At 40.5% G+C, this 22085-nt stretch overlaps 1 protein-coding gene and 1 long non-coding RNA gene across 13 annotated transcripts in view; one reads left to right on the forward strand and one right to left on the reverse strand.

Annotated features, from left to right (window-relative positions):
- Window positions 1–22085, forward strand: part of LOC137375927 (rho GTPase-activating protein 26-like) — a 225176-nt gene that overhangs the window by 17365 nt on the left and 185726 nt on the right. Inside the window, exon 1 of one of the 12 annotated variants that reach the window (XM_068043641.1) lies at window positions 18609–18674. The exons of the other annotated variants lie outside the window; for them this stretch is intronic. Within the exon in view, the coding sequence (XP_067899742.1) occupies window positions 18626–18674 (49 nt within the window). The 5' untranslated portion in view covers window positions 18609–18625. Of the gene's footprint in view, window positions 1–18608; window positions 18675–22085 lie in introns of those variants that run through there. 12 annotated transcript variants of the gene reach the window in all.
- Window positions 1612–20796, reverse strand: LOC137375928 (uncharacterized). The gene is made up of 4 exons (XR_010976099.1): window positions 20708–20796; window positions 18248–18322; window positions 3555–3681; window positions 1612–1980 (listed from the first exon to the last, which is right to left on the reverse strand). It is a non-coding gene; the product is annotated as an uncharacterized lncRNA (long non-coding RNA).

Genomic DNA, 22085 nt, shown 5'->3' on the forward strand with positions numbered 1-22085 from the left:
CCCACCTGAAGCTTCTAAAGCCAGGAGCATTTAGCTGCCAATCCTGCCCTTCCCTCAACCAAGTCTCTGGAATAGCAACATCATATTTCCAGGTACTAAGCCAAGCTCTAAAGTTCATCTGCCTTACCGGTTATACTTCTCACATTGAAACAAACACTTCAGACCACCAGTCCCATTGTGCTCAGCAATATGTCTGTCTGCTCTTCCTCTTAGTCCTACTTCATTCTTCCATTGATTGGAAGGTTTGGCTTCACAAAACAGCAGTGGGAAATCATATTCCAACACCTTACACTTGGTTTCAGTCATTTTTCTTCAAGAAGAAAAAACAAATAGCTTTCTCAAAAAAAACTTCAATTCTAATCTCCTGCCTGTAAACAAATTTTAGTCTCCAATCTTCATTTTCAGGCAACCATTCTCTGCTACCAATGTTAGAGAAATCTCCAAGCCTGTTTGTGAAGATTATGATGCTTTGGTGTAGATTGTTTGTCACAGAGCTTACTTCTGCTCTTCAAACAACACTACCAGCAAGTGCTAGCTGGCTCTTTATATATGCACACTTGAATACAATTAACTAATTAACTCCCAACTCCTGTTCACCCTATTATCTTGAACTACCAGGTATTTATCATCCATTAACAGAACTTCAGACCCTAACAGTTTAAAGCAGCAATTCAATTTTACAAACCTGGTTAAATTTCATTCTTGTAAGTTTGAGGACCTCCAAATTGATTAGCACCTTGTCAGACCTATTATTCTATGCATATGTAGTTGAAAAATTTTAATGTATTATGTTTGTTCAAAGGTACTCTTTAACTATTTAACATCTGTGTAGTATTCTGCTAATTACAGTATGAGGATGCAGTTTATTTTGTTGGTCACAGAATTTATAGCCCAAAATATATTTTTCTGGAATTCCCTTTGTAAATTTTCAGGGTAAAATGATCTTTGTGTACAATCAGCAACATTAATGTGTAGTATATCCTTCCCTATAATGAATTTGAGAAGTGATGTGTTAGAATGCTAGCTTTTTTTCTGGTACTCCCTTGTGAATTGGAGTTTTGTAACCAGGGTGTGTTTTCTTCAGTTTGCTAATGTTATTAAAACAGTTGGCGTGAGATTAAAGTGAGTTTCTCTACTTTATACTTGTGCCAACTGTTTTGCTAATGAATTGAGAGGACAATATGTTTGCAAAAGTTCTGCATTTTAGTCAGTAGAATCTTATGGTTCAATTGAAATCATCGATCCTTAAAAAGAAACGTCTTTTCTTCTCCTCCATTCCATATCTTCCCGGTGTGACAAGTTTGACGGATTATCCTGTATTGTATTGTCTTGCGTGATCATGTAATTTACACCTTGTTCACTGAAGTAAACTTGTATTTTCTGTTTAAAATAGGTGTTACGACTGAGGCGGGAGGAGCGCACTGTATTTTCTAGTTTCACTTCGCCACAGGTCACAACATTTATTTAAATGTTTGCCCAATCACCGATACTGCCAATCATATACTCTCTTTATTGCAGAATAAAATACAGGTTTCTTTAATTAACATGAAATTATCAGTTTGTTATAAAACAAGACTTAACCAGTACCGAAGCAAAGCATTAACACACCGATCAAAGTAAGAAAGTTCCCTTTATTAAAAATTCCCCAATTACGCACACACACAGGAAAAAAATACAGACATTCACTCTGCTGAGGTCTGTTAGAAAAGAAGAGGAAAAAAACCTACTTTAGCCAAATGCTTGCTAATTCTTGACGAAAAAGAAGATATGGAAAGAAGTCAGTTGTCCTTTTTTTTGGTCTGGCATCTGGGTATACGGAGATGGGTCACTGGGTTTGTTTCAGAAGCAGTAGATTCTGGAGATGTCGACAATTATTCTAGTTGGCTTTCTGGGAGAAATGTGGCATCAAGGTTTTTCTACCATCATACACTTGAATCGCTGGATTTTTTTTCAGCTCCTCAAGAGTGGATGACTAAAAAACTAATAAAGAGGGAGAAAATTGATTATGAGAGTAAATTGGCAAGAAATATAAAAACAAACAGTAAGAGCTTCTACGGGTATATAAAAAGGAAGAGAGTAGCTAAAGTAAGTGGGGGACTCTTAGAGGATGAGACTGGGGAATTAATAACAGGGAACAGGGAAACGGCAGATAGTTTAAACCAATATTTTGCATCGGTCTTCATGGTGGAGGACACTATAAACATCCCAACAATAATAGATGAGCAAGATGTTAATGGGAGGGAGGAACTTGTAACAATCTCTATCACGAGGGAAAAGGTGCTTGACAAACTGATGGGACTAAAGGCAGACAATCGCCAGAACCTGATGACCTGCATCCAAGGGTTTTAAAAGAAGTGGCTGCAGAGATAGTGGAGGCATTGGTCGTAATATATCAAAACTCACTGGATTCCGGTAGTGTACCAGCGGATTGGAAAACTGCTAATGTGATGCCCCTATTCAAGAAAGGAGGGAGACAGAAAGCAGGAAACTATGCTAGAGTCCATGATTAAGGAAGAAATAGGACATTTAGAAAAACATAATGCAATCAAACAGAGTCAACATGGTTTTAGGAAAGGGAAATCATATTTGACAAATTTGTTAGAGTTCTTTGAGGATATAACAAGCAGAGTGGATAAAGGGGAACTGGTAGATGTAGTGTATTTGAATTTTCAGAAGGCTTTCGATAAATCGAACCCGGGTCCCTGGAGCTGTGAGGCTGCGGTGCTAACCACTGCGCCACTGTGCCGCCCCTGCACAGAGTTTAAAAATAGGGAAGTCTTGTTACAACTGTACAGGGTGTTGGTGAGGCCACAACTGGAGTACTGCATACAGTTTTGGTCCCCGTATTTAAGGAAGGATATACTAGCATTGGAGGCAGTTCAGAAAAGGTTCATTAAGAATGGCTAAACAGGTTATGCCTTTATTCATTAAAGTTTAGAAGAATGAGAGGTGATCTTATTGAAACATATAAGATTCTAAGGGGGATTGACAGGGTAGATGTTGAGAATATGTTTCCACTGGTGGGGGAATCTCGAACTAGGGGACATAGTTACAGAATAAGTGGTCACACATTTAAAACTGAGATACGAAGGAATTTCTTCTCTCAGAGGGTGGTGAATCTCTGGAATTCTCTACCTCAGAGAGTTGTGGAGGCTAGATCACTAAATGTATTTAAGGAGGAGGTAGATAGATTTTTGAAATCTCAGGGAGTCGAGGGTTATGTGGAGCAGGCCTGAAAGAGGAGTTGAGGCCTGGGACAGATCAGCCATGATCTTATTGAATGGTGGGGCGGGCTTGAGGGGCTGAATGGCCTACTTCTGCTCCTATTTCTTATGTGCTATGTTCTAAGAGCTATACGGCACTGGGGACTTTTTTGCTGTTTCACAGTGAATCTTGGAAGGATTTCTTCAAAAAGGTAGAGAAGGAGGTGAGCTGGGTGGTTTCTATTTTCCTTGGCAAGAAACTACCAACTGACAAACAGTTCACACCACAACTCAAATTGAAAACAACGTTCAAACCCCAAACAGAGAGTCGACCTCCTGACATCCACAAACCTTGACATGTGGCTTCTCTGTAACCATTTTTCTCCAGGTCACAAGGGTTCTGCTGTTTTTTGAGCCCAAATCACATTTTGCCTCCAGCACAGGTTGCTGTCAAACAACATCTTGTCCTGTCGGTGAACTTGGTTAAAAAAAAACATCCATGGAATCTTTTCAGTTTTAACACAAGTCCTCGAAAAATAAAATATTAAAAAAAGGAAGCCTTTTCATAACATAGGACAATATATGTTTGGTCATGATGTGTTTAAAAAAAATACATTTTAAGCTAAGACTTGTGCAGGACTGAAACTGTTTAAAGCTTGTTTTGTGGGGTGGGGGGAATAAGCCCAATTCATGACTGTCAATTCTGCATTGCAACTATTAAATTGCTTAAGTTATTAAAATGTAGACACTACAGTGCCACTTTTTGTTTCAACTTAAAATCTGAGTATATCTTTGGTACTTGGAAGGAATAGATAATTTCACTTATGACCTTGCTTTAGTGACTAGTAAAGATATGTTACAGATACATTTTCTGTTCGGAGCAAACTTTTTTTCTTGTTTACATATCACTATCAAAAAGATGCTGTTCAGTTCATTGGCATTATCAAGCTATTTTCTGTTCTTGAAAGCCAATTATAATAGATCACCACTATCTTGGCTGAGATCAATGAGCTCCACGCAAGCAAATGGTTAAGCCTGAGACCTTGATGATGAACATAGCTTGTTGCCACATCTTGTAGTTTGTATACTAACTGAGCCATTGGGAGAGCTCCCTGTAATTATAATTTTTAAATGCAGGTTTTGTCTCAAACTCTGGTACTTGGGTAACATGTATAGTTGAAGCACTTCATAATACGTTTGTAACACAAAAGTAGCTTAGCTACCTATATTCTGTTGCTCCTAGGTCCAGATTAAGGGTGAATGTAATAGTATTTGTGTGTTTAAACTGACTAATTGGAAAAAAACATTAGGGTTGATGCCAAATTCTTTTATATTTGATGTAAATGGGAAGTAGTTTAAGTGGAATTAAGTGTTTAGTGGAAAATTTTATTCGGAATTGACTTGTGTGAATACTTTGGCTTTCAAAATGATTACTTGGTGGGGATTTAATCTCCTGAAACAACTAGTTATGCAGAATCCCATGCCTAGCATACTAATGCTCTTGTTAAAATGCATAACATTTCGTAGTCCTTGATAGAACACACCTTCATTGTAACACTGCCTAGAGCTGATGTGCATTCTGTCTGGTTGTCTGATTAAAATCAGTTAGTAGAGAACACGCAGAATACTGTTTTACTAGATTGAGATTTAGCCGGGTGATTAATGGAGTTGACCATCAGTTTTACTGTTTAGGTTTCTATTCAATCTTTTATCTGACAAGGCTGCATAAATTAATCCTTTTTTTGTTATTCCTTGAAGGTTTTTACATTCATTGAGAAATATTGGGTTGTTAATTCAGCCATACCCCTAAACTGCTTGTGGTTGACTTCGGTTTAACAATTATTTTACTCCAGTGATATTTACATTGAACAGGTTGCTGTAAATCTGCCCTTCACCTCGAAACTGACCTTTGCCTTTTCCATCTTTTGCCCTCTTATCACCTTCACACCGTTGTCCTCACTATTGCTTTCATTCAAAAACAAACTTTTGTTTAATTCTGTGCCAGAATAACTATTATCGATATTGATTTATGTCATTTATATATTTAAATATATTTATTTGGTCAAAGATTGCCAGTTTCTCTGAAAGCTAATGCATATTTTTTTTAAAGTAATAAATGTAAGTAGAAGGTTGTTACCTGCTGTTTGCAAATGGATTTTTAAAGGGGGTTCGTACAATAAGGGGTGCTCTTTGGCAAACAAAATGCTGAACCAAATTCAAAAGGTAAAACCTTTTAACTGGAGCGAAGCTGAAGGTAATCTCAAATATTGGTGAGAGAGGGAGCTGATGGAATGAGCACTGGCTAGAACATTTTCATGAGTGTGTGTAAAGTTGTTGGAAAAATTATTTAAATTTTATACTGGATACATAGGTATTTAAATCATAAATTGTAACACAATTTCTGGCTATTTATTGAGTTATTGATGCTATGCAGCCTCAGGCATGTGGTACCACCAACTTTCGAGCACCCTGCATTGGTATGTTTTCTTTTTTTCCACATTAGTCTTCCTTTTTACTCTGAGCTTGATTACCAGTTTAGTGTGAAATTATGGGCCCTTCGTATTGTGGGCCGCTAACTGGAGCCCACATAAATGGTTTGAGATTACCCCAACTGATTTCACTTTGGGTGCTCCTTACTATAAATATTTCAAACTACAATGAAGAATGACAATAATGTGAAAATGGGGCTCTGTCACCCTACTTGCTCCAAGTTTACAAGCAACAAGCTTTGGAAAAGTGGCCTTGAAATGAAACTTTTTTTTTTGCAGTGGATTTTTGTTCTTTTCAGGAGGAATTAGGTGTTTCTGACCAAACAGTATATTTGTGTATTTTCAGTATTACTAAGAACACTATCTGAAGTATAATATCACTCATCTCAAAAAGTTGTGACAGTAAATCTAGATTGTTGGAAACCATCTATAGCAGCCATGTAACCCTGGGAAATTAGGCACTTCCATTCCATGAAGTTAAAGTGAAACATTCAATTTTCATTAACATGGAAATAAAAAAAGACTTTTTGAAAAAAAATTCATTCACTGCAAAACAATGACTTCCATTTATCAAGTGTATTTCACAACTGCAAGATATCCCAAAGAAACAAGGCAGCCAATTTGTGCACAGCAAGCTCCCAAAACAGCAATATGATAATGACCAGATAATCTGTTTTTGTGCTGTTGATTGGATAAATATTGACCAGCAGATGGGGGATACCTCACCAACCCCACCCCCCCCACGCCCCCACCCGCCAGCCCCCAGCTTTTGTTCAAAATAGTTCCATGGGACCTTTTACGTCCATCTGAGAGGGCAGACGGGATCTCGGTTTAATGTCTCATCCATAGGATGGCACCTCTGACAGTGCAGCATTCCCTCACTACTGCAATGCAATGTGAGTCTTGATTTGTGTGCTCAAGTGCTGGATTGGGAATTGAGCTCCTCCTTAGAGAGTCCTTGTTCACCGCTTTCCAATTGTAAGGCAAAGAAATCAATTCAGACAGGTTTTCTTAGAGTTTAGACAAGAAAGATAGAAGTTTATTAATCTTAAACTCTAACCCGGTTAACAACTATGAATATGCGACGCATTCATGCTAGCATGCGTATGCGATAAACACACGCAGATAGAGACAGAAAAAGTAGAAAAGAAGAAAGGGGAAATGTTTGAGGCAATCTCTGGTTTATAGTTACAACCCTTTAAGTTCAATGTGGAGTCTTTGGTTGCCGGTAAATCTTGCAATTCGTTGGGGCCCCAGTGCATGCTTCAACTTGTTTCGAGGTCAGAGTCTTTTCTCTCTTGAGGTTTACGTGTCTTCCGTGGGTCCGGTGGCTTTGGAGGAAGCGAGAGAGAGGTTTCCTTGCTTCAGCTTCCGATTCAACTCCTTCTGAGTCTTTTCCTGTGATACAATTCAAAAAACCCCAGGTTGCCCAGCAGGTTAGTCATGTGACTAAATATTTGACCACTTCTGTTTGTGGATTCTTCCATCTTAGCAGTCATCCTGGAATGTCAGCTTCCTCAATTTCAATGGTGATCACAGTCCATTTTGGGTTAAGTGGACCAGGGAATAGTCCTTTGTCTCTCCAAGCACTGTCTGTTAGTATGCAAATTTTTTTCCAGCCAAGTGTCTGGTGATTTTTAATAACAAAGTGATTCCTGACAACGCAGCCGGCGGGGACGTCATCCGATTGAGCCAACTTGCGCACATGCGCAAACGGGCTCCTGGTCTCTGCGCGGATGCTGCGTTTCGCATTGCCAGGACCGGTTGGCGCATGCGCAGAGGACGTCATCACCTAAATTGCCAGGACTGGTACACGCATGCCCAGATGACGTCATCGCGTAACATGGAGAGAGAGAGCAAGCGGAGAAGCGGGGTGAGAGCGGGGTGTGGGGGAGAAACGGGGTGTGGGAGACAGTGGGGGGAAGCCGGGAGAGAGCGGCCGAAGATCTTGGTGGTGGCGGGTGCACTCTTCTCCTGCCTCCCCGCCGGCTCTCTCCGGCAATTTCCCCCCCCTCCACCCCCGATCTCTCGCTCTGTCAGGCAATTCCCCCCCCCCAGCCCTGATCTCCCGCTCTCTCCGGCCATTTCCCCTCCCCCCCCCAACCACCCACACCGCCCGCCCTCTCGCCCTCCCTCTCCGGCCATTCCGCCTGCCCACTCTCTCCGGCCGTTCCCCACCCCCCCTGCCCTCTCTCGCCAGCCATCCCCCAGCCAGCCAATCTCTCCGGCCATTGTGTGCTGCCATGTGTTTACGTTGCCTTTATGTGATTATTTGAGCCGCGCCATCTTTAGTCCTGGCAGCTGCCTGAATGTCGCTGACCGTGACGTTTAGGTTGAACAGGCTGCATTTGCGCATGTGTCAGTGTAGCGCCACCTAGTGGCTGCGTTGTCAGCAAATGCAGCCTTTTTTTTAAACAAGTCCTTTCTTCACTCCAGCAACTGTTTGAAATCAATCTTCATATGACAAAATTAATATGCCTCATTCTTGGCAGGTGGGGGTCTGCATGACAAGTGTGATTTTTCTTTTAGTAACTATTTATAGAGAATCTTGTCCCTGAGTTAAAGTGCAGCCTGTGGATTTTTTCGTGGAAGCAGGTAGAAAGTAGCCGAGAACTGCTTCAAATCAAGACAGGGATCTCTGTTTATTTTCTTAAAGATATTTTTCTGTCATGATCAATAAAAGAAGTGGTTAACCATGGTTTGATTTGTTTTTAGGAGGGTTTGCCATGTGCATAGTTTTTCTTGGTATTTTTTTCCCCTCCTGCCCCCTGTTGCTGACATTGGTTTTGTCAAGGCTGGCACTCTCTTCTCAACTGGTGAATCTTCATGTATGACTGCACATATTGGCTTTTGAGACCTATTCAAGGGGAGGGGTGAGAGCAGAGATCACATTCCAGCCAAATTCTGGCATCACCTGGCATCCACACATGTGCTTTGCACAGGGATCTTTGAATAGTGATCAGGAGAAGGAACAGTGACCAACTTTTGTCCTTTCCTACGCTGTAGTCAGAAATCGCCTATTGTGCCTACCTCCTGTGCTGTCCCAGCTGAAATCAGCATAGAAGTAATTTTTTATCGTGCAGAACCACTCTTCCAAATCTTGAATGGTTCATAATCTATGGACTATGAACTGAACACTGATATTTTTGGTGTGGCTCAGCCTGAATCACTGGTAATGCTAGACTGAGGCACTGTGATATCATTTGTATCTCCACTCATGAGAAAGCTTTATCATTCATATAAGGAACTAAGCTTCATTTCAGCATTTGATGTATTCAATTTTGAATGTTTTCTTCTTTTGATAAGAGAAGTCGAAATAATGTCCCAAAGATGGCAAACTGTTGTCTTGGCCTATAAAAGTAACACTGTCTTGCTCATCGTTCATGAGGCATTCTGTTCAAGCCTAAAATTGGTGCGAATGAGATTGTAAGAAAAAATGCTATTCTAATATAGATGAAACAAAATCATTTTGTAATGGAGTGCTCTAAGCCTGTGATCACTCTGTTAAATCTTTACTGCTTTAGTAATTTGAAACTTTTCATTCTGTGAAACATCTGTCATCAATGGGTGATGCTATTAGAACCTGTTCAAAACTATCATTCATATCTGGGTAAATGATATGCAAGTTCAATATTGCAACTGAATCTCAGTAGATTTTGTTTTGAGTTCAGAGAATTGTAGGGGAAGAGGCGAAAGCTTGAAAAATCCCAAATGCATATTTTAGATAATATATGAAGAGAGAGTTGCCAGAGAGGACTTGCATGACAATTTAGACTCTTGTCATTTGGAGCATTCTGTCTTTGGTCAAATTGAGAGCTTATTTTTTTAAGTACCATTAATAATAACTTTGTTCTTAATGTTTGTATTAGATAATGCCTCATTATGTTCAGTTTTAGTGTGAGGGATTAATTTCAAGGAGTGAGCTTTAATTGTCACCAATTGCAGTATGCCATTTTAATGTACTATTCATATTTGCAAGGTTGCTGACTATTGCTCCGTGATCCTGTTCATTTGGATCTTTTTTCATCTTCCTGAATATTGCCCATTTCTTGTCCATCACCATTATGTTTGACTTTTCAGCATTCTTTTCGAGCATAATGTTGAGCCTAACTATGTTGTAGTTTTTGTTTCCCAATTGTTTCTGGTTCGCTACATTTCCCAGATCTAAAGCAAGCAATGCTTTTTTATAATTGGACTAGAAACCTACAGATCCAGGTAACAGTCATAGAACTATAGAAAAATTTCGGCACAGAAGGAGGCCATTCAGCCTGTTGTGTCCATGCCGGCTGAAAAATCTAGCCATCCAATCTAATCCCACCTTCCAGCACCTGGTCCGTAGCCTAGCAGGTTACAGTACCTCAGGTGCATGTCCAGGTATCTTTTAAAAGAATTAAGGGTTTCTGCCTCCACCACCGATCCTGGCAGTGAATTACCACCCTCTGGGAGAAAAAGCTTTTCCTCATGTCTCCTTGAATCCTTCTACCAATCACCTTAAATCTGTGCCCCCTGGTAATTGATCTCTCTGCTAGGGGAAACAGATCCTTCCTGTCTACTCTATCTAGGCCCCTCGTAATTTTGTACACCTTAATTAAGTCACCCCTCAGCCTCCTATGTGCTAAGGAAAACAACCTAAGCCTATCCAATCTTTCCTCATAGCTGCAACTTTCGAACGCTGGCAACATTCTTGTAAATCTCCTCTGTCCTGTCTCCAGAGCAATTATGTCCTTCCTGTAATGTGACCAGAACTGTATGCAATACTCCAGCTGTGGCCTAATCAGCGTCTTATACAGTTCCAGCATTACATCTCTGCTTTGAATTCTATACCTCGGCCAGTAAAGGAAAGCATTCCATGTGCCTCCTTCACCACTCTTTCCACCTGTCCTGCCATCTTCAGGAACCTGTGGACATACACTGCAAGGTCTCTCACTTCTTCGACCTCTCTCAATATCCTCCTGTTTATTGTGTATTCCCTCGCTTTATTTACCCTCCCCAAATGCATTACCACACATTTATCTGGATTGAATTCCATTTGCCACTTTTCCGCCTACTCAACCAAACCATTGATATCATTCTGGAGTCTATGGCTGTCCTCTTCACTATCAACTACACGGCCAATTTTTGTGTCATCAGCAAATTTCCGAATCATGCCTCCCACATTTAAGTCCAAACCATTAATATATACACAAACAGCAAGGGACCCTGTGGAACGCCACTGGAACAGCTTTCCATTCACAAAAACATCCGTCGACTACTACCCTTTGTTTCCTGTCCCTGAGCCAATTCTGGATCCAACCTGCCACCTTCCCCTGTATCCCATGGGCTTTCATTTTACTGACCAGTCTGCCATGTGGGACCTTGTCAAATGCCTTACTAAAGTCCAGGTAGACCACATAAACTGCACTACCCACATTGGGCGGCACAGTGGCGCAGTGGGGTTAGCACCGCAGCCTCACAGCTCCAGCGACCCGGGTTCAATTCTGGGTACTACCTATGTGGAGTTTGCAAGTTCTCCCTGTGTCTGCGTGGGTTTTCTCCGGGTGCTCCGGTTTCCTCCCACATGCCAACGACTTGCTGGTTGATAGGTTAATTGACCATTATAAATTGTCCCCAGTATAGGTATGTGGTAGGGAAATATAGGGACAAGTGGGGATGTGGTAGGGATGTGGGATTAGTGTAGGATTAGTATAAATGGGTGGTTGATGGTCGGCACAGACGCAGTGGGCCGAAGGGCCTGTTTCAGTGCTGTATCTCTAAACTAAACTAAACTAATCCTCCTTTTTACTTACTCAAAAAACTCAATTAAGTTAGTAAGACATGACCTTCCCTTAACAAATCCATGCTGACTATCCCTGATTAATCTGTGCCTTTCTAAGTGGTAGCTTATCCTGTCCCTCAGAATAGATTCTAACAATTTACCTACCACTGAGGTCAGACTGACTGGCCTATAATTATTTGGCCTATCCCTCGTACCATTTTTAAACAATGGTACAACGTGGACAACATCCCCAGCATATACACCCAACTGAGCCAGCGGCACTTGAGATGGCTTGGCCATGTGAGCCGCATGGAAGATGGCAGGATCCCCAAGGACACTTTGTACAGCAAGCTCGTCACTGGTATCAGACCCACCGGCCGTCCATGTCTCTGCTTTAAAGACGTCTGCAAACGCGACATGAAGTCCTGTGACATTGATCACAAGTCATGGGAGTCAGTTGCCAGTGATCGCCATCGCGGGCAGCCATAAAGGCGGGGCTAAAGTGTGGCGAGTCAAAGAGACTTAGCAGTTGGCAGGAAAAAAGACAGAAGCGCAAGGAGAGAGCCAACTGTGTAACAACTCCAACAATCAATTTTATCTGTAGCACCTGTGGAAGAGTTTGTCACTCTAGAATTGGCCTTTATAGCCACTCCAGGCGCTGCTTCACAATCCACTGACCACCTCTAGGCGCTTACCCATTGTCTCTCGAGACAAGGAGGCTAAAGAAGAAAGAAAGAAACAACATTCTCAGATCTCCAATCGTCTGGTACCTCTCCCATATCTAGTGAGGATTTGAAGAAGGCGGCACAGTGGCGCAGTGGTTAGCACCGCAGCCTCACAGCTCCAGCGACCTAGGTTCAATTCTGGGTACTGCCTGTGTGGAGTTTGCAGGTTCTCCCTGTGTCTGCATGGGTTTCCTCCGGGGTGCTCCGGTTTCCTCCCACATGCCAAAGACTTGCTGGTAAATTGGCCATTATAAATTGCCCCTAGTATAGGTAGGTGGTAGGGAAATATATAGGGACAGGTGGGGATGTGGTCGGGATATGGGATTAGTGTAGGATTAGTATAAATGGGTGGTTGATGGTCGGCACAGATTCGCTGGGCCGAAGGGCCTGTTTCAGTGCTGTATCTCTTAAAAAAAAGATCCTCAGTGCATCCACTATTTCCTCCCTGGTGTCCTTTAACAACCTGGGATGCAATCCATCTGGCCCTGGCGATTTATCCATTTTCAAGGATGTCAGACCCTCTAGTACTTCCTCTCTCATTATGCTCATCATATCTAATATTTCACACTTCTCCTCTTTAACTACAATGTCTGCATCAACCCTCTCTTTTGTGAAGACAGAGACAAAAAACTCATTAAGAACCCTGTCCCCATCTTCTGCATCCACGCATAAGTTCCCTTGTACATCTCTGATAGGCCTTACCCTTTCCTTAGTTACCCTCTTGCTCTTAATGTACTGATAAAACATTTTCGGGTTTTCCTTGATTTTACTTGCCAATAATTTTTCATGTCCTCTCTTTGCTTTTCTAATTTCCTTTTTTACTTCACCCCTGCACTTTCTATACTCCTCTAGGCTTTCTGAAGTATTAAGATTTTTGTGACTGTCATAAGCTTTCTTTTTCTGCTTTAACTTACCCTGTTAGCTTCTAGATAACCAGGGGGCTCTAGATTTGGCAGTACCACCCTTTATCTTAGTGGGGACATGCCTCCACTGTGCCCGTAATATCCCGCTTTTGAATGCCTCCCACTGGCTTGCCACTGATTTTCCTTCAAGAGAGCTGTATCCAGTCCACTTTCACCAAGCCACCTTTCAGTTTCTTAAAATTTGCCTTCCCCCAATTTAGAACTTTTACTCCTGTTTTATCTTTTCCTTTTTCATGATTATGCTGAAACTTACTGTATTATGGTCACTTTCTCCAAAATGCTCACCCACCGTTACTTCATCCACTTGCTCAGCTTCATTACCAAAGACTAAATCTGGAATTGCGCCCCCTCTCGTTGGGCTTGTTACGTGCTGGCTAAAAAAGTTCTCTTGAATGCAGTTCAAGAATTTTGTCCCCTCTGTGCCCTTCACACTGTTTATATCCCAGTTGAAGTCCCAACTATTATTGCCCTATAGTTTTTACACTCAGAAATTTGCCTACATATTTGTTCTTCTACCTCCCTCTCACTATTTGGGGGTCTATAGTACACTCCTAGTAGCATAGCTTCCCCTTTTTTATTTCTGAGCTCTACCCATATGACCTCATTTGATGGTTTATTTAGCATATCATCCCTTCTCAAAGCTGTTATTGATTCCTTAACTAATAATGCTACAGCCCCTCCTTTTTTATCTCCCTCTCTATCCCGCCTGAAAACTCGATATCCAGGGATGTTGAGTTGCCATTCTTGCCCCTCTTTAAGCCAAGTTTCCATTATAGCAACGATATTATGTTACCATGTGTCTATCTGTGCCCTCAGCTCATCGACTTTATTTACTATACTACGTGCATTTAAATAAATACCCTTTAACACTGCCAAATTCCTGTGCTGCACACTTTTTAACCTTTGCTTCTTCTGTCTTTCAGAGTCACTTGCTAATTTTCTGCCTCCTGTTCCCTGCCCTGAAATTGTCCTATCTAAGACTGCGCTCAGGCTCCCATCATGAATGTATTGTGAAAATTGTTCCCCATTTTGACCATGTGCATCACCTTTATTCCAATCTATATTAGGATAGGTAAAATCGCTTAATAAATTACTGATCTGTATTCTTGCACATCTCTCTGAACCTTCAACAAATCTCCTACTATCTCATCTCCACTGTTCGCTGGTCTGTAATACGTACCATTTGCCGCCTTATTCCTTAATTGTATCCATATGGATTTTGTCTTGTTGCGAATGCCAAGAACATTGTTATGTTCTAATGCTGTGCTGGAATTCTTTATTAATAGGGTCAGCCCATCCCACATTTTTTTCCCCTGTCCATTTCCTGAAAATGTTCTCGCCAGTAATATTAAGTTCCCAGTCCTAAGCGTCTGTCATAGTAACATTATCATACTCCTCTAGAGTTTGGAGGCTGTGGTTTGCACACAATTGGTATACAAAAACAGAATTACCTGCTTGGAAGTCAGTGACTTCCTGCGATCCCTTTGTGAAATCCCAATTTGAAAACCTACCTGATGGAGGATAATGCATCTAATTTTTACAAATTGTTAATGCAACCATATGCATTTGTAAGAGGAGGAAGAAAAACCTATGTGTGTGTGTGTACATATATAGTTTTTCCTTGTGCCTCTGAAAGCACCTTGGAATGTTTCTCTTAATCTCTGGATCCATTGTCAATACTTAGTACACCAAAAGTTCAGTGTGTTTGCAAAAAACACAATCCTTCATTGAGGCAAAGACTGAAGTTGAGTAATACATGTTTATATTTATAGGAGGAAATACTTTTTTGTGTCAAAGTTATTGCAGCTAAATAAATGCTCACACATTTCAGTGAATAATAGTATACCAATGGTTTCTTTTTGTATTTTAATCACTGTATAAACAGCAAGTGCTAATTAAATCCTTATCTTTGTTCTTTTCTCAAGTAAACACTTCACTAAAGACTTTGCTTGTCTCCTTTTGGACTGTGCATGTTGTGCGAGCTGGTATCAACATTTTAGCACTTCATAAATTCACACAGCAACAACAGAAGGGGAAGACTAACCTCATGGAGATGGGTATAGAAATTGGTGTAACCATTGGAAACATGTCCGGCCCTGTATACTGGCTGGATTACCGTCTGTGGGACTCGTTCTGTTTCTCCTTTTTTTTCTTGTGATTTCAAGAAATCAAGATGGTTTTGGATGAAGAAGGTCCTTTATTTCATTTGACCTGCTCTAGAATACCAATCCTCCATAATCTCATTACAACACCTAACATCTAAACAGTATCCTTACTGGTAAACTGTTGCAATTATCTTCACCCACTATGATTTATTCTTTTATTCTTACAATTATGATTTGTGTGCATGCCGCAATCAAGGGGTAACATGCAGGTGGTGAGGCCAAGAATGGTTCCTTTTGGGGACTCTGGAAATAGTAGTGTGAGAAATGGAAGAGGTGCCATTGTTGGACATGCTCTGGCTATAACTGGATAGTTATGACTGGAATCACTCTCCACTGAGCTGGGCAGCGGAAGCGATGCATTGACCTTGTTGACTGTGTCAAGGGCTGCAGAAATGTCAAGGAGGGAAAATATACCCCGATCATAGAATGTCATTTATTACTTCAGTTTGGCTGATTCAGTGGTGTGGGAGAGGGGAAACTGATTGCAGAGATGGTCATAGATTTGGGACGTGATGACACATTCAGGGACTTTGGAAAAGAATGAGTAGTTGGAACTGGGGCTGTATTTGCAAGCAGTTGAGGGTGATAGTGGTTTGAAATGGTGGGGCAGATGAGAGGAAACTAATGACAATGTTATTATGGCATGTGGGCCATAAAGGAAAGTTGGATGGTCAGCAGTTCAGTGGGAATGGAGTCAATAAAACAGGAGGTGATTGTGGAGAGGGTACAAAGAGAGATGAGAGTGAAACTAGAGAGTTGAGGTTCAGGGTTTAGAGGGTAAAGGGTGGGAGGCGGGGGTAGTTGGGGGTGGGGTGGGGTGGCGATGGTTGGGACAGCCCAAGGGTGAGGTTTGGCTTAGTGGGCAAGGTGAAGTAGCAGTGGTAGATGAACAGATGGTCCCTCCCCTTTTCCAATTCCAATATGCATTCATTTATCCATCTCACTAGTTAGTCAAACTTTAAGGAATATCTGCTGATCTTGACCTACAGAGTAAATTCCACTAATCTATGATAAAATTATAAAAATTAAACTGATTGACTGTCACAGGGCATACCGGAAAAATTACAGTACAGTGATTGTTATGCTCTTTACCCATTGAGTTCATCAATGTAGATCAGAAAGGAATCAGTTTGATTCACATCTGAATATTCTTCCCTTCCAGCCTCCCTGCGACTCCAGAAGATCAACTTAGTTTTTATACCAAATTCTTTTAAGTGGAATATTATCCAATTATGAAATATTTTCTCTTCCTCCCCCTCACCTCCTGGGATTTATAAATCTATAACTGGATTTTTTGTATTGCTCAAAATTAACACTGGTTCTCCACACAAAAATTGGTAAATTTTTTTATCACAATGATTGTGTGCATTCATATATTGACCTGTACATTTCATTCTTCACATGCAGATACGCTACTTGTGTAGGCTTTTTATAAAGCATATTTTGGGAATTTCCTGTGTCTCTGACAGCTATTGGTTCTGCTATTGAATATTCATAACTTTAATTTTGAATAATTCTTCAGCCTGGTAGTACCAAAAATCTTCCTTAATGATATTGTGTAACACATTGTACAGCAATGCCTAGAATGTTATTGGCCTGTTCACTAGGGACAATTGGCAGAAGTCCATTTTACTTCAGCTAATGTACAGCATGTCTTAAGTTTTCTTTTGTTTAAAAGTATAAATACCATCTGGTCCATTCAGCCTGTTCCACACAATTGTGGTACCTCATGTATCACAATGTAGGCACTCTCCATCCGACCCAAAAACCATGTGATCACCCAGGAGAGGCAAAAAAACTTAAACACCCAGGCCAGTTTTGTGGGGGGCGGGGGGAATGTGGGGAAACAATGGAAATTTCTATCTAACCCCTTTAGGTAGTTGAAACTAGTCCAGGAGATCACTCTAGCCCTGATAATCCTGTGCAGTCTCTATCTTTTGTAAGAGATAATTTTTCACCCCAGCCAGAAACAGGTCCAGCTCTCGCCTGATGGAATTCAACAAATTGGTGTCCACTGCTTGAGTTGACTATCTAGGCCCACTATTTTGTGGGAAAAGAACCACCTCCTGATATTTAACCTAGTTCTGGCCTTATACAACTTAAAATTGTGGCCCCTGGTCCTCCCTAATCTTTTGGGTCAAACTGTCAACTTGAAGACAATTTATTCCGTTTATCATCTTCTAAATCTTGATTTAATGTTTCTCTAAAGTGTAGGGCCCCAACTCTTGAAAATTGCAATGCTTTGAACTGGGAATTATTCTAGTGGCCGTCCTCTGCAACTTCTAAAGCCTCAAAATTGCCCATCATGTGAGATGACCAAAGCTGGACACATTCTAACTGAGGTCTGACTGAGGTCCTGTACAAGGACAAAATAGTATGTTTTGTCTTGTCAGTTGTCTTATAAATGTACCCCATGGTGTGTGGCATTTGAAGATGATTTAGGTATTCTGGTCAGAGTGATAATTGTTTGCTATCATTGGGCATTAAATGATGGAAGTTGGCTACCAAAAAGATTGGTTTGCCAGAGCTGCCTTTGGAGCACATTTAAGACTAGCGTTGAAATTGCAGTAACATTTGGTCTATCCAATGTAAAATTTGTATGGTATTTTTGCACCAGTTGGTTGGCCAGCAAAAGAACTTTAAGTGGTACACCCACGTTTGCATCCAAAAGTTATTTTGAGCTGTGGATTTTATGAATTTATAAGTGCAAACTGATGTGCTTTAGTTACTGCTGGATCTTAAGGTAGATTTGATATTTCCCAACAGTCAATTTTAGGTAAGATTAGGTAAGGTCGCTCACTACCTTCTCAAAGACAATTTGGAATGGGCAATAAATGCTGGTCTTGCCAGTGACGCTCGCATCCCAAGAACGAATTAAAAAATAATTTTTTTGTTCAGTTGAGTACCTTACTGAATTTTGTTAAAAATGATGTACCACATAAGTTAAGCTCCTAACGACACCTATTTGAATTATGCTTCCTTCTTACTTCAGAAACACTGCCCACTCTGCAGTCCAGATCATCTTGCCACTTTCTTTAAATATGATGGGGGATTGATTGCATCTGTGGGAGGAAAAGAAACAGAAAATAGTGGTTGAAAGGAAGTACTACTGATAGTTATGTAATACTCTTCATGCCCTTGGGACATTCCAAGTGTTTTGCAACCTATTAATTGCTGTTGAAGTCTAATCACTCTGGTTATGCAGGCAAACCTAGCAGTCAGTCTGTGCATAGCAAGGTCCCACAATAACAATGAAATAAACGATCACCAGTTATTCTGTTTAGGTCATGTTGATTGAGAGATAACTGTTGGCTGGGATACTGAAAGTAAGATAAATGTTGGCTGGGATACTGAAAGGACTACTCATGTCCCTTTCGAATAGTGCCACTGGATCTTCAGTGCCCACTGGAATAGGTAAATGGAGCTACAGTTCATAGTCTCATTTGTAAGACAGTAGTTTTGTTCCGCGTTGCACTGAAGTGTTAGTCCAGATTGTATGTTTTAAGTCCTGTGTTGAAGTTTGAACTACCACCACCTGATTCAGAGGCAAAAGTGCAACTACTAAGCCAAATTAACAATGAAGCAATTTATTTTAAAGGTTTTATTGCAAATTTTGAAACACTTGTATCGTGTTGGAAAATTAGCTAATGCAGCTATGTTGGGAGTCTTCCAAGAAGCAGAAGGGAGTGTCTTCATATATGTCTTCCTATCTCACATATGCAGAGGTGAATGTTCTGAAAGTGAGGAAACTAATGCTGATAATCTGTTACTAAATGGCTTATAATTCAGAGTTACAGTGTCCATTTTGAGAACTGGGCACGAACTATTGAATTTTATTGACCTGTACTTGTGGTAAAAACTAATATTGTTTATCCAGTTCTGATAGATCAACATCAACACCTAAATATTGATCTATCTGTTCACTTTATGGATGCTGATGGACATCCTGTGTATTTGCAGTCTGTTCTGTTTTTATTTCTCATTTGCTGCTCTTTCTTTGCAGTGTAATTTTTGCCAGTGACTAATCAAGTAATGCAGCAAGTTGCAGTTTGTGATCATTTATAATCCTGGATGTAATTACCCAGACAATTGTGTGTGAGAGGATGCATGAGAGTAATCCATGTAAAACTTCCTGCTTGCACAATTTTGCACTAAATTATCATAAGGGATGTTACTGGTATCTCAGTGTATAATATTTGAAAATATTTGTCAACCAAACTAAAGGTTTTGAACAAAACATTGTTGAGGAGTGGTGGTATATTCTCCACTAAATTTCCAAAAATAATTGTTTTTAGGAAGGTTTTGAACAGCAGCTGATCTTTAACTTTTGATAAATAATATTTTTATTAACCTGGTACTGATTTTTGTTTTACGGCCTAAACTAGTTGTAAATGATTTAGAACCGATGCAAGTCTGGCCTCAAATGCTAAGTGCATCTCGCACTCAATCCTCTGACCTAAGGTCATTCAGATGGCCTCCGCCATGACACGAATGGTGAGAGAGCAAAATACGAACAATTGAATTAGGAGCAGGGGAAGGTCTCTCGGCCCCTCAAGCCTGCTCCACCATTCAACAGGATCATGGCTGATCGGATTGTAATCCCAACTCCACAGTCCCATTTACCCCCAATAACCTTTCACCCCTTGCTTATCAAGAATCTATCTACCTCTGCCTTAAAAATATTCAAAGACTCTGCTTCCACTGCCTTTTGAGGAAGAGAGTTCCAAAGACTCAAGACCCTCTGAGAGAATTTTTTTTTCCTCAGTTCTGTCTTAAGGGGTCACCCATTTATTTTTAAACAGTGACCCCTAGTTCAGGATTCTCCCACAAGAGGAAACATCCTTTCCACATCCACCCTGCCAAGACTCCTTAGAATCTTATTTTTCAATCAAGTCGCCTCTTTTCTAAATTCCAGTGAATACAAGCCTAGTCTGTCCAACCTTTCCTCATAAGACAACCCGCCCATTCCAGGTATTAGTCTAGTAAACCTTCTCTGAACTGCTTCCAATGCATTTACATCCTTCCATAAATAAGGAGACCAATACTGTACACAGTACTCCAGATGTGGTCTCACCAATGCCCTGTATAACTGAAGCATACCTCCCTACTTATGTATTTGATTCCCCTTGCAATAATTGATAAAATTCTATTAGCTTTCCTAATTACTTGCTGTACCTGCATACTAACTTTTTGCGATTCATGCACTAGGACACCCAGATCCCCTCTGCTATTTCGGAACTCTGCAATCTCTCACCATTTTAGATAATATGCTTTTTTATTCGTCCTGCCAAAATGGACAATTTCACATTTTCCCACATTATACTCCACTTACCAGATCTTTGCCCACTCATTTAACCTATCTATATCCCTTTGTAGCCTCTTTATGTCCTCTTCACAACTTATTTTCCGACCAATCTTTGTGTAATCAATATATTTTGCAACCATACCTTCGGTCCTTTCATCCAAGTCATTTATATAAATTGTAAAAAGTTGAGGCCCCAGCACTGATCCCTGTGACACACCACTCGTTACATCTTGCAAACCAGAAAATGACTCATCTTTGCTTACTCTGTTTCCTGTTAGCTAGCCAATCTTCTATCCGTGCCAAAATGTTACCCCCTACACCATGAGGTTTCATTTTCTGCAATAACCTTCGATGTGGCACCTCATCAAATGCATTCTGAAAATTAAGTACAATACATCCGCCGTTCCCCTTTGTCCACAGCATGTTATTTCTTTAAAGAACTCCAATAAATTGGTTAAACATGATTTCCCTTTCACAAAACCATGTTGACTCTGCCTGATTACCTTGAATTTTCTAAGTGCCCTGCTTTAACGTCTTTAATAGTAGCTTCTAACATTTTCCCTATGACAGATGTTAAGTTAACTGGCCTGTAGTTTCCTGCTTTCTGTCCCTGAATCTAGGGAATTTTGGAAAATTAAAACCAATGCATCAACTTTCTCACTAGCCACTTCTTTTAACACCCCAGGATGAAGTCCATCAGGCTCAGGGACTTGTCAGCCCGCAGCTCTAACAATTTGCTCAGTACCACTCCCCTGGTGATTGTAACTTTCTTGAGTTCCTCCTTCCCTTCCATTTCCTGATTTACAGCTATTTCTGGGATGTTACTTGTATCCACAATGTGAAGACTGATGCAAAATACCTGTTCAGTTCTTCTGCCATCTCTTTATTTTCCCTTATTAACTCCCCAGACTCTCTTTCTGTTGGACCAGTGCTCACCTTGTTAACTCTTTTTTAAATCTCGAGAGAAACTCTTACTATCTGTTTTTATATTTCTAGCCAGCTTTCTCTTGTATTCTAATTTTTTTCCTCCTTATCAATCTTTTAGTCATTCTTTGCTGTTTCTTATATTCTGTCCAATCCTCTGACCTGCCACCCATCTTTGAACAATTATATGCTTTTTCTTTAAGTTAAATAATATCTTTAACTTTTTTAGTTAACCACGGATGGTGGGACCTCCCTCTGAAATTTTTCTTTCTCATTGGAATGTATCTATTCTGTGTATTCTGAAATATCCCCTTAAATGTCTGCCACTGAATCTCTATTGGCCTATCCCTTAACCTACTTTGCCAGTTCACTTTTGCTAGCTCTGCTTTCCCAAGATTTAAGTTTAAAATACTGGTCTTAGATCCACTCTGCTCTGCCTCAAACTGAATGTAAAATTCAATCATAGTATGATGGCTGCTGCCGAGGGGTGCCTTCACTATGTGGCCATTAATTACTCATTACTCATTAATTACTGCTAAATTGCATTCTAGTTAATTTTAAAGTGAAAACAATTTAAAGATAAATGTCAATGGCAA

The sequence above is a fragment of the Heterodontus francisci genome, chromosome 12, assembly GCF_036365525.1.
Source record: "Heterodontus francisci isolate sHetFra1 chromosome 12, sHetFra1.hap1, whole genome shotgun sequence".
NCBI lineage: Eukaryota > Metazoa > Chordata > Chondrichthyes > Heterodontiformes > Heterodontidae > Heterodontus > Heterodontus francisci.